The sequence below is a fragment of the Mastomys coucha genome, chromosome X (assembly GCF_008632895.1).
Source record: "Mastomys coucha isolate ucsf_1 chromosome X, UCSF_Mcou_1, whole genome shotgun sequence".
NCBI lineage: Eukaryota > Metazoa > Chordata > Mammalia > Rodentia > Muridae > Mastomys > Mastomys coucha.
This window is the reverse complement of record NC_045030.1, coordinates 103,026,199-103,039,064: the sequence shown is the minus strand read 5'-3', so window position 1 is coordinate 103,039,064 and position 12,866 is coordinate 103,026,199. Positions and strand designations below refer to the sequence as shown.

Sequence of the window (12,866 nt, the reverse complement as noted above, 5' to 3'; positions counted from 1 at the left end):
TTTTTTTAAAGAGGCCAGACCTTTTGTCCAGGTAGCCTGACTATTCACCACATTTTACCTAGGCCTTTTCAGGCTGTAAGGTTGAATTCCAATTGTAATAATTGGGTATGATTTGTTGAAGTTATGTCTGGTTCTTCCTCCCAGTCCCAGAAATAAGACTCAGACTCAAAATATATTTACAAATACATTGGCTATGTAGTAAGGCCCTTCTGACTAGAATCCTAACTTAATATAACCCATTTATTTTAATCTACATTCTGCCAGGTGGCTGGTTACCTGTGTTCAGGTACCATGTGCCCATATACTCACATCTTCCTGGCCAGATCACCCACCTGGCTCTATTCCAGAACTCTTTCTGCCTCCTGGATGTCCAAGTTTCTGCTTAAGCCATAGACCATCAGATTTATTATTGACAGGTGCCACATCCATACAGACATAAGATATTCTGTATATACTTAGGCCTAATGAACTCTATTGTTGCATCTTCTTTTAGACTAAGAAAGCATTAAGTCTCATACTTTAAGTTGGTATGAATTTTTGTGTGGTGATGATAAAAACATACTGTATATATGATACAACCTTGGTTTTAAATTCATTATATGATGGTAAAATTTCAAAGGTTATAAAGGTCTACTAAGATTAACAATAGCTAATTTAAAATGCATGTATAACTACTTATGTCTCTGCTAGTATGTGGCCACTCTATGCTTGTTTCTGGCTGGTCCTGAGTGTGTGAATGAATGCTATTTCTTTCTCCTACAGCTAGCCACCTAGGCTTAATTCACCTCTTGATTTTCTGGCCACTGAATCTAATATAATAGGAATTCAAATGTTATTTAAGCATTGATAATATTAAAATTGTTTTATACTGTTCTACTTTATTGTTAGCACTGAAAATGGGTTATTGCTCACTCTTTTCAGACCCAGGCATGGTTTTAAAGTCCAGGATTAAAAACAGGATTATTGACTTATAAATAATTATTATATGGTAAAAACTCATAACTCAGGGTTAATAATTGCAAGTTTGTGCTCAGATAATCTTAAACCATGTGACATGATTCTATTCTGGGATATACAAACATATAGCTACTTACCTAGGGGCTGGGGGAGGTGAAAGTTATGGCTTCATTGTCATGTTGGTTAAGGAAAACATATAACATGAACAGACCAGGAAAGCAGGCATCCAAAGTTACTTTTATATTGGGATAAGATTTTTATATGATTTCTGCCCTGTCTTGATAAATTGTTTACCCTGTTACTCTGTGTCTTCTTCACTCTTAAAAGGGTGCCTTATATTAATATTACAAACAATATAATTGAGAAATTTTAAAGTCCTTTTAAAAATTTTTCTGGAGGTTTATACCATATAAAGGTCAGAAACATTCTCACAATCTTTATGGATTATGTTTATTGATTTAAAACTTTTATATTGATTCTAGAAGATTTTCAATTCAAAAATCATGAATTTTAAGGCTCATACATAACAAAGACAGAGCCTAAAGTCCTAGTCTTATGAAAACTACCATAATTAAAAAATGCAAATTGGTAGTCAGAAAGTTTATAAATGACCAAATCCTTTAATGTGTTCAGAAATACATTTGAAGTGATCCAAAGAACTAATGCAGCTAATTACATGATCAAGCTTTAGTCTCCTGTTTTATGTTTGCATAGTACAGTTAAGAGCAGATAACTAAAAACAGTAGAGATCATTAACTCAGATATGCTCGGTAGGAACTAGCCCTCAAGTCTGTCAAAGGCCTGCTGAATGTGGCATTTAATATATTTGAACTTATTATGACAGAGACTCCCAAATCCCAACAGTGTCCCCCATTCCAAGGTCTCCAAGAAGATATGGGCACCACAACAAAGGCCACTGAGATTGTAGTATGATAACCACTAAGCGTAACTTTTCCAATGCCTCCACTGCTGCCAGGGCCCGAACTATAGATAAGTAGAGAACAACTGGAGAATCAATTGCACACATTGCTTTAGACAAGACGAGGGCAATCTCTCCCGTGTTCCTCCTCCATAGAAAAAGCCTCTTCATCTTCTGAGCCTGATGGTCAAAAACTGCCTCAGCTTTCAGTGTCATGGAGACCACAGGAACCTGGAACAGCTGTTGAGATAGTGGACTAATCTCTGAAATTTAGTTGATACACAGCCATTTAGATTACAATTTATTCTTCGTGGGTCTCTTATAACATTGACGGCTCAGTTAACTGTAGCTTGACAAGTAGAGAACAGCAAGCAACTAGCTCCTTAGCCTCAGGTGATCCACCCCCATTTCTGTCCTTATCTACCCTACCCCACCACCTTTCTCTGTCCTCATTTTCTACTCCTTTCTTTCTGCCTGTCTTCTCCTCTGCCTCTCCCTTCTCCAGGCCTTCACTCCCCTCCCTTCCCCCAAATAAACCCCTTTATACCAGATCTGTTGTGTGGTCTAACTACTCATGGGCACACCTTGGCATGGGCACACCAGGTACCTCCTCAATGGATTATAGTTCATAACAGCCAACCAACCACTCCCCCAACCAAAAACTCAAAAGGGAGTTTCCCATGCCTAGCAGTTTTGTTGTTGTTTTAGTTCCATAGTCAATGACTTTTGAAAGAACACAGAAGGGAAAGTCACTGACTTTTTTGGAAACTTAGTTATGTCATATCATTTTTTGCTGGGGCATACAGGTGAGAGGATGTTTTGCTGAAGCAGACACATAGGAGGATGTGTGATGTTTAGAAAGAATATAAATATGACCCCACAGACAGTGGGAGGAGGTTCTGGCCTTGGTTTGACTTGATTTGCCTCACTAATCTTCACTGGTATTGGTTTGTCTTGTATCGCCTTGTAGGGTTCTAGCAGTTTCAGCATTTCATTCATCCCAAGATGGCACATAAACTTGGCTATGTTATCCATGCTATGCTGGCTTTAGAGTCATGAAGGATACTTGATTATAGGGTTATGGAATCTTTGTCTGTGGTTTCGGAGAGCCACTGAGTTCAGGTAATATGTGGTAATAGACATTTCATGGGGGCTGGAAAGGCCATTAGCTGAAGCTGTGAAAGTAAAGAATGGGTTGTGGTGGAGATCCCAAGATGCTGGAGATGCCAGAATCATGAGATATCAGCCAAGGAGATCTAAATACATGGAACAGGACCAGTCCAAGAGACATTTGTATGCTGTATGCAGCAAAGTTGAAGAAGTAGGGCTATCTAAGCCCTTTGAAATTAAAGTCTCAACATCACACATAGAGCTACTGAATTTGGCATTTATCCTGGTGGGTTTTGGTCTTGCTCTGATCCAGTATTTCTTTACTCTACTCTCATTCCTTCATTTTGGAATAGTAATACGTAGTTTGCCTTTTTTATTTTATAGGAGGTGCAATTAAGAAATTGCCTTGGAGCTAGCCCAGAGACGATGGAGAAGTCCTGCTTCTCATCTGCTGGCTGTAGCACTCTGGGGAGTAGGCCCTATATCACCTGGGCAGCACAGTATAGATGACCCAGGTGGGGTCTGGCATGGGTGAGCAGGCCTCAAGGGCAGGCCCAAGGGAGAACTCATCCTGCCACTTATCAGCTATGAGGGAGCATGGGAGCAGGAGAGATATACTCAGCTCCCTGGTCCCTTCTTCACCACCTGTGGCAGGTGGGAGAGCTGGTCCCTGGGTCATCAAAGCAAAAGTGCTGGCCTAGTGTCTCACCAGTTGTAGGGCTCAGGAGGGAGAGAAAGCCCTGCACCTCACCTGGACAACACAGTAGAGCTGGCCCTGCGAGCATGAGTATAGCCATGGATTTGCTGGTTCCTCAAGCATAGCAGTGGAATTGCATTGGGTAAGCTAGCTGGGGCAGTGTTTGGAGAGCTTGCCCTGGTGGTGTGCTTGCAGGCTGACCAGCTCAGCTACTACTCAGGCGCAAATCCATGGCTTTGAGTTAACCCACCCTAACCCTAACATCTATCCCGTCTTTGAACTGTTGGAGTGCATGAAGGGGCTGGTCTTACAGAAACAAGCTGCAGGACCTCCATGACACAGGGCAACAACAGGATATTTGATAGGAGTCCCAGTGAGGATCCAGTATTGATAGTGTAGCAGGAACCAGAGGCCTAGAACCAGATCTTTTTTTTTTTTTTCAATGAATGTTTGCAAATAAAGATGTGTGGACATGCTGCAGCTTCTATGGGAAGATTTGGTTTTTGTTTTTGTTGTTGATTTTGTTTTGTTCAGTTTTTTATTTTATTTTGTAGGGGAGGTTGCAAGGACAGAAGGTGGATACAAAGGGCAGATGAGTGGGATTGGGGTCCATAATGTGAAATTCACAAAGAATCTATTAAAAGTTTTTTGAAAGATAGAGTGATGATTTATAGGGGGTGCAGATCTGTCCTTGTTTTGAGGCTAGTTCTGGATAAATGGAAACAAAATAAGTAGAAATAAAACAAACTGCCCTCGAGTCTCAGTAGGGCCTTTAGATTTTTAAACAGTGTTGAGACTATGGGACCTTTGAAATTGGACAAAATGCATTTTGCATTCTTAGATATCCATGAAAGTATAGGAGCCAGGGAGTGGAATGTGGTGGTTTGGATAAAAAATTTTCCCCATAGTCTCAGGCATTTGAAAACTTGGTTCCCAGTTGGTAACACTATTTCAGTAGTTTAGGAGATGTGGCCTTGCCAGAAGACGAATGTCACTGGGAGCAGGATTTGAGAACATAAAGATTCAGGCCATTTCTAGTTTGCTTTCTCTGCTTTTCCTTAAAGATTAAGGTGTGAGCCCTCAGTTTCCTGATCCAGCTGTCACATAAACTGCTTGCTGCCATGCTTCCCTGCTATGACAGACTCTTAAATCCTCTGGAACCAAAAGCCAAAATAAACCCTGTCTTCTATAAGTTACTTTGGTCATGGCGTTTTATCATAGCAAGAGAAAAGCAATTAATACAACTCATAAATGTCATTGAAAGTTTGCTTCCCTTTTAAATTCATCCAGAGATGTTCAGCTGTTGCTTCCTGCAGGTTTAGGGCCACAGCTTTACACAATCACTTTCATATTACATCTGAGAAAAAGTTCTTAAGATCCACTGAGATTCCCAGTGATGATCCAGTGAATGGCCTGTGTTCTCCGTGCTCCTTGCTGTATAGTAGCACATAGGCAGGCTTTGTCTTGTTGGCCTCAAGGGGGTTCATGAAGCCCTATAAGGTATTCTGCTTATCAAATACCTAGAATGAGCCTAATGTCCAACTGTTTAGCTCTGCCAGATCTTTACCTGGGTGGTTGTCATGTTCAGCAGTGATTGTGTGGGGGCTGCCTCAGTGGGGAAGATGATCTACATTATACCATCATCTGCTGCTTGGTGAAGAATTCCAATTCTATATTTTTCTATTGCCTGATTTCTTGGATTCTGTGGTTTCAAAATTTGAGGATTGAATCAAAATTAATAATAAATGTTTCACAAGGTTCTATTCAAACTGTGAAATACAATCCTTTCCTTTAGTTATACATTGATTCCTATTATTCACCACTCTATTCGCCTTTAACAGGTATGTAAGTGCTCTGGAATTTACATTTCTAGTGTTTTATTTGTATGCGTTCTTATGAAAAGTGCATTTCTTATTGGTATGGATTTTAACCCACATATGTAGGTGCTATGTATCTCATATTGTTTTGTACTTCTTGCTTCATACAGGTATTAAATTAATCATTCAAATTATTCTTCCATTTGCCAACAAAGAGATCAGTAAGCATACACGGATATGTGTGAACACTACACAAATTTAGAGACTAACCGTACAATTAACTATTATGTAAATCTAAAACTATTCTAAAATAGTTTATTTTGATCACAATTAATCACAAACTAAATTATTTTCAAACCAATGGTTTCCATACTCAAAGATGGCCTGATATAAAAGCAGCAGGAATATTTCACTTTCATCTTGTTCTGTGAAAAGGCAGACAGATGTAAATTCAGTAACTCTTCTTTTTCTTTTTGTGCCTTCTTAATTCTTTTTAGGTAATTTTATAGATGATGCAATTGCCAACTGCATTATTTCCATGTGGCTTTCCAATATATCTTATTGAGGTAATAATGTCTCTCATCTAGTGGGTTTGGAACCTTCGTCAAAGGTCATTTGACCATTTGGATGAGGATTTATTTCTGCATACTATGCTATTTTTCTAGATTGTTTGTCTTTGTGTAAGCCCATACCAGAATAGTGTGATAATTGTAGCTTTATAATGTGGTTTAAAATAAGAAAGCATAGGGGCTGGAGAAAAGGCACATGTTCTTGCAGCTGACCTACACTCAATTCCCAGCAATAGTACAGTGATTCTCCAAATTTGTATCAAATTGTGGTTCACAAACATCTGTAACTCCAGTTAAAGGAGATCCCATGCCATCTTCTGAAGCTCCACAGGCTCTGATTATGGATGTGAAACATATGCATACATGCAGGCAAAACACTGACACATACACTAAAGTAATCTAATAAAAACCAAAAAATATCAGACACTAGTCTTATAAATTTGACTTCTGTCTTCATTTTTGTTGTTATTCTGAACATTGTTTTGACCATCTGTCAAAGTTGTTTTTTAACTTATCAAATACAGTTTTGGTGTTTTCTTTCAGTTTTTCATGAGGTCCCTTCTAGTCCTGAGTTCTAGGTTAATGTATAGGAAGACTGTTGCCAGTGGGCCAGACGTTCAATTACCTACATAGCTTTTTCTAGTTTCCTGTTCCCGTGTTGCCTACATTTTAGGCCTGCAGCTCTTAAATGCTTCTGGCTTCTGTTATGAGTGGTTTCCAACTGTCAACCTACTTCCTGCAGCCTTTCAAGTCAGGCAAGATAGAAACTAGTTTGTCATATAGCAGCTAAATAACCCAGAACATTGAATCCATAGGCTGATCTACCCTGTCAGTCCCCATACAGGAGCTAAGGATTCCAGATTTCTCCTGGTTGTTCAATATTATATATAGTAGAGATAGGAGCATGGAGATGCATGCTTGGGAATTATCCTACAGCTATAGCTAGAATTCTTTCTTGTTTTTATCATGGCCTATTGCTATGGCTTCTTTACTAACCTCCACACTTCACACAGGTCTTGAAGTCCACGTATTCTTGACCATCATTATATAGAAAATGTTTAACATATGGTGTTTATATAACCAGATGTCTTCTTTACACTGTATCTGAATATAAATTTTAAATGGATTTCAGATAAATGTTAAATAGCAATAAAGGTTAAAAATAACCATACAAGAATTGCATGCACCATAGCTCTGTGAATTCAGAATTGCAAATATTGCCTGGCGGTAACTACAAATGCAGGACTAATTCAGCTATGGGACCAACATGTGTCAAAGATACCATTATATAGCAGGATCTTGGCTCTTCCTTAAAGAATACTTGACTTTAATCATCTGTCACTGTGGAAGTGAGGACTTAGAGATCATTTATGCATGAAACTAGTCAAGGAAATAGAAGTGAGATGTTTTTTAGTCTTCCTCAATATCCTAACTATTTTTTCATGTTGATTTTTCCACCATCAGATGGAGAATATCAGAATTCTGGTTAACAGAGCATCAGGACAAAAGGGAATAGCAGGGATATACATTATTAATAATTTGCAATGAAATGAGAAGAGGCATGGAAGGAAAGATGGAGAATGAGTGCATCCAACAAAGTCTGGTTGAGATTTCTCTCTGTCTGGTAGGGTCTCTATTTGTGCATTGAGTTTGAACATTATTAGAGGATACAGAACTTCATGCAAGAATAAAGGGGTCCATTAAATACTGAATAATATTGACTTAGATACCAAAAAAAGGGATGTGAAATTCTGAAAGACATTGTGACTAATGTTTAGTCTTTTTAACCTGTTGCTTGATGCTTTAATAGAATTGAATTTGAGCTAACTGGTTAACAAAGTAGTCTTCCTTGATACGTCGCTTAATAAAAAAATCACACTTCTTAATGCCTTACAAAATTATTTATTTTTGGTAACACACAAATCTAGATGCAATGTGAAAATCCTCATGTTTCCACATGCATGTTTAAGTACAGTAGTGCACAGATATGTGTGCGAGTGAGTGCACACAAAAGAAACACTGGCATTTGATACCACTCAGAACCCCATTGATAGATTGATTGATCATATTAGATTGCACAAAGCATTTTATAAGACACATAAAAAGCCCCAGCTTCCAAAGAAATTAGGGATGGGGGTAAAGAACATAGGAAAGCCAAGTAATTGCCCTACATCATAAAAAGGATCTGAAAGCTTATAAAATACCTGAATGCTTAAAAAACACATTAAGCACTTTGGACAGGAGCCATTTTGCAAGTTCAGAAACAGGAATCAAACAGGCAGTGCTCTAGCGAGGCCTCACAGTCTGGGTTCTTAGGTCAAGAGGGACATGCAGTCCAGATGTCCAGAAGGCAGGGAACCAGAGCTGGTAGGTCTTGGTGGCATAGAGGGGTTGGCCAGCTGCAGTCCCCTCTCTCCAGCAGTACCTGGAGGCAGAAAGACAAAGTCCAGAGCCAAATCACATATGTGATACTCCACTCAGCTCTCTCACTTTATGTGTGTGTGTGTGTGTGTGTGTGTGTGTGTGTGAGAGAGAGAGAGAGAGAGAGAGAGAGAGAGAGAGAGAGAGAGAGAGACATAATCTCAAATTTTTCAGTGAGACTGGGAATACACCCATCCCATCAGAATCCCTTATTGCTGTTTTTAGCTCTAACATCTCTCAGTCACAGCCAGTAATCCCTTTTGGTCAAATCTGGGGTCTCTAGATACAATCCTTATTGAGTTGAGCAATCTCCTCACCCCACATGTTTGCTCCACTCTACATTAAACTCCTTGCTAGACCTCAGTGACAATTAATCTCTCCAGCTTCATTAATTGCCTTTTGTTCAAGCATATCCACCCAGAGTGTCTTCCCACTCACAAACATGTTTGATATTTTTGTCTCACCAGTGTGCAGCCTCTTATCTCAGACTCCCCAGTCATGTAACATTCCTCTGAACTCATGAAGCCTTTCATGTTTGAAGGAGCCACTGAAACTCACTGGTCAAATTTAACCTGGTAAGACTGCCCAGGCTCTGTATCTACATGAGGATACCCTAAGTCAGTATCCATTTCAGACCTTTATTGCCTGTGCTTGTCCTTTTAGTCTTCCTCAGTCTACAGTGGTCTAGGACACAATCACAACCATGCACTGGGAACCATTACACATAGTTCTAATCCTTCTATTTGATATGCTGCCTCCCCTGAAGTAAGACTTTGCTACCTCAGGGACATCAGTCTATCGGTTTCTTGATGTCAGGACACTGACCATACTACAACAAAGCATGTAGTAACCTGAAGATTCACTGAGTGGCCCCAAGGCATCTTGAGTGTTTGGTTCTGAGCTGGTTAAAACCACCAACACTGGATTCCCAACTACCAAAAGCTAATCACATAGCCTCTCACCTCTCAAATATCCCTACACACCTGGCATGCCACAGGGCTGGTGACGTGTCTGAGAGGAATTTTTCAGAGCCAGCAGAGCTTCAGCAGCCTCCAGCATCTCCTGCCACTCTAAGGTAGCAGAAACTGAAGCCTGGTTGGAGGCGCTGGGGCCCTACAGAAGAAAGGATACAGGAGAATGAAGACTAGGGAAATATGTGTCATCTCCTATGACAAGTGGCCCTTTAGCACCTAGCTTCTTCCAGCTACTCCCCCACCTCCACTTGGTCTACTGGAGTTCCCACCCACAAAGCTTGTTGCCTCCCCTTGTTCTAAATTCCAAGTCTTTGGCAGGACCTGTGGCTGCAGTAGCATAGGATCAGTGGTGGCACAGGGCTGAAGAATCAGGCTTGGACACCTGGAAGAAGAGGAGAGTCCAAGGGATTAAAAGAAATGGAAAATCTACTACCAATAGTCAGAGTAGCAGAGACTTCCAACATAGAGATCTGGAAATCCAAATGATTGCATGGATATTTATTTATCCGCACACTCTGGGCACACCCTTCCTATTGATAAACTCATTTTCCTTTCTATCTCTCTTTTACCTGTATCCCTGAGAAAATAAATTGTACTGGCTTTTTCCTTGAAGGGGTACAGTGAAGATGACGATGAATCACATTGTCTGTGTTTTAGTCTGAAAGGGACTGATGGTATCTAAGTAGCATCCCTTTTCAGTGGCTAGATTCTGCTTCCATTTTACCCAATCATGTCTAGCCATGAAACGATTCAGATTCACTCCCAGGAATTTTTTCTGCTGGCCTCTAGATGTTTCCCTGAAACCCTGTGGCCCTCCTTATAATACTCCAACATTTCAACAGGACCTTCTTTCTATGTCAAAAAGTAATAACATTCTCATCACTTTTGAGGGGCTCTTATGTAGTAGGCCTTCTATTAGTCCTCTTTCCAATGCTATAGATATAGACTATGTTCACCAACACACTTTGAAAAATAGTCAATTGTCCAGACCCTCATGAATAAAAAAAAAAAAGTGAAATCTGAGAATGTTCTGTCCTTGCCTCTTTGACAGAGTTGCTACCTTTTCCTTCCCCTACTTCTTTACCTCCATCTTCCTATTGTCACCCTCCCATGGCACAAAGCACAACATTAGAATATCCAAACTCAGGACACTCCATGTTTCTTGTTGTACTCACATGCTTGGCATGGCAGAAGGCCCGTGAGGCTCTCCAGAAAGGGACACCATCAGTTGTTGCTCCATGGTCTCTGGAGTATATGACACAGATGTTTTTTCTGGGACCTGACTCAGCAGCACAGGCCCTTGGGAGCTCTCCTGAGGTGGCAGAGATCAAAGATGAGAATCAGGCACCCAGATGCAAATGGAAAGATTAAAGTATGAGTATAGTTTTAGATGAAAATAAGAATTGAGTTCAGAGCTGTGGCAACCTTGAAGGCCACTCAATGTTACTTTTTTCTTTGATTTGCAAATACTGAGGTCCATGGAGAACTTGTTTTTGCCAGTGCCACGAGAGGAGGAGGCCATATAGTTGGAAATGGGAATTCTTTCTGGGATATAGTAGAAAGGTTCTGGGCAATGGCTGATGAGGAAATCCCCCTTAGGCAATAGACTCTCCTTACCTCCTGGGTTGCTGTGTCAACCTGGGCCTGGAGCTGGTGCACAGTGTTCTTTCCAGCTGTAAAATAAGAGTTATATTTTGGTTGGTACTTCTTCCCCACCTCATCCCTTTTCTAAAATATCCCACACCCATGCTGAATTGTCAAGTCATTACTGATCTTTTCGTCTCTCTGATGCTTGGCAAATCATTTCTTGTAAATCCTTGGTGCCTGACACTGATTTTATTTTATACACCAGAGAGTTCTTGCTGAAAGTCACAATGCAAGTCAGTGATGGCACTGGTGACAGAACAACTCATGCTTCCTCCTACAAGTTCAGGTGCCACATCTAGTGAAAGACACTTACTGAGAACTCCTTCTTCTACAGCCAATTTCTTGATGTGCATGTGCGATGGAGGGGCAGCAGCCATAGTCCCTCTATGTCTGTGAGCCAGGCGTCTCTTTATTGGGATAGCCTGCTCCTTCTTGGAGACAGTCACAGCAGGAGGGGCCTTATGTAGTTCCCTAAAGTAGAGGGGATTTAATACCTAATGTTAGGTACATGTGGAAGAAGCCTGATCATCTCCTTTCCCAGACACTATACACAGGAAAAGAAGGCATAAATTTGACATGCCCAAGACATGAAGAGGCAGAAATGATTTTATTGCCTTCTTTGGATGGTGACTCCATGGCTGTAACAGTTGTCAAAGCAATCTGCTACTCAGTTGGGGCTAAGTTGAATCACCCAAGGTGCACCAGTCACCCTGCCTTGCCTCAAAATCATGCTCCTAGGTGTGCAGCCATACATAGGGATATGGCTGACTGACCAGGGCCACAGCTTTAGAGAAAACAGATTCTCCCTGAGCTCGAAAGTTAACTATTGTTTATAACTCCTTAGTTAGGTGTGGAGACTCATGAGCCCCTTCCCCAACCATGCTCAATTATTGTCTGGCTTGATATTCTTCTGGTTATGTGCTTTGAGTTCAAAAGTACAGTGGTCCTGTCACAAGCCGAACATTCTGTTTTGCCCTAGTCTTTCCAGACATTTGGGCCTCACAAACTTCCTGCCTCTTCTTTCAAAAAGTTGCCTGAGCCGTGATGGGGGGAGGGGAGCATATCATACAGATAAACTAGGTATGGCTGAACATTCCACAGGCACTTATTTTCTGTCCTTTGAGCAGTAAGAATTTGCTTAGGTAATTGCATTCCACTAAACAAACAAACAAAAACACCTCTGGATTATCTTCTTTAAAGGTGACAGAATAGTTGATATAGGAAATAAGCCACACTCCAGATAAAAGTCATCCCCTAAATGTAAGACATGCTGTACAACGTTACTGAATAGAAAAATTTAGTATACACAAGCCCACTAAAATTCAATTAACTGGATGTTCAAAGTGTTTGAATACAGTCTTCAATAACAGTACAATAGAGGAGGTATCTATTGAGAATATTGCCACAATCACTGAAAGACTTGGTTAGAGAAAAGTATTAAAATCTGTCTAAAAAATTAAAATAAAAGGAAGTATGAGATTCTTCAATCAAAAAATCAAAAGGTCAGAATTGTCACTCACTGTAATCATTAACAACAAAAAAAAAGTTATTGCTCAAAGTTCGATGGCATTGTGTAGGACCCAAAATGGCTAACGACATGTGGAGGAAGACAAAGATGCAGGAGGGAACTCCAGAAATAAACAATCAGTACACAAGATGGAGGTAAGCGCCACAGCATGGAGTCACCCTAGGACAGAACATACACAGCAGTGAATTCAAAGGAAGACCACAGCCAACACTGGCAAATGTCTACGA

General features: G+C 40.4%; 1 protein-coding gene across 1 annotated transcript in view; it reads right to left on the bottom strand.

Moving 5' to 3' along the window:
* Nucleotides 1-7,955: 7,955 nt before the first annotated feature.
* The window catches only part of Dmrtc1b (DMRT like family C1B), a 40,466-nt gene continuing 35,555 nt past the window's right edge, over nt 7,956-12,866 (bottom strand). The window contains exons 3-8 of the mRNA XM_031369512.1: nt 11,425-11,582; nt 11,082-11,137; nt 10,640-10,776; nt 9,786-9,846; nt 9,474-9,603; nt 7,956-8,494 (exon numbers count right to left, since the gene is read on the bottom strand). Coding sequence (XP_031225372.1) covers nt 8,382-8,494; nt 9,474-9,603; nt 9,786-9,846; nt 10,640-10,776; nt 11,082-11,137; nt 11,425-11,582 — 655 coding nt within the window. The 3' untranslated portion in view covers nt 7,956-8,381. The remainder of the gene's footprint in view (nt 8,495-9,473; nt 9,604-9,785; nt 9,847-10,639; nt 10,777-11,081; nt 11,138-11,424; nt 11,583-12,866) is intronic.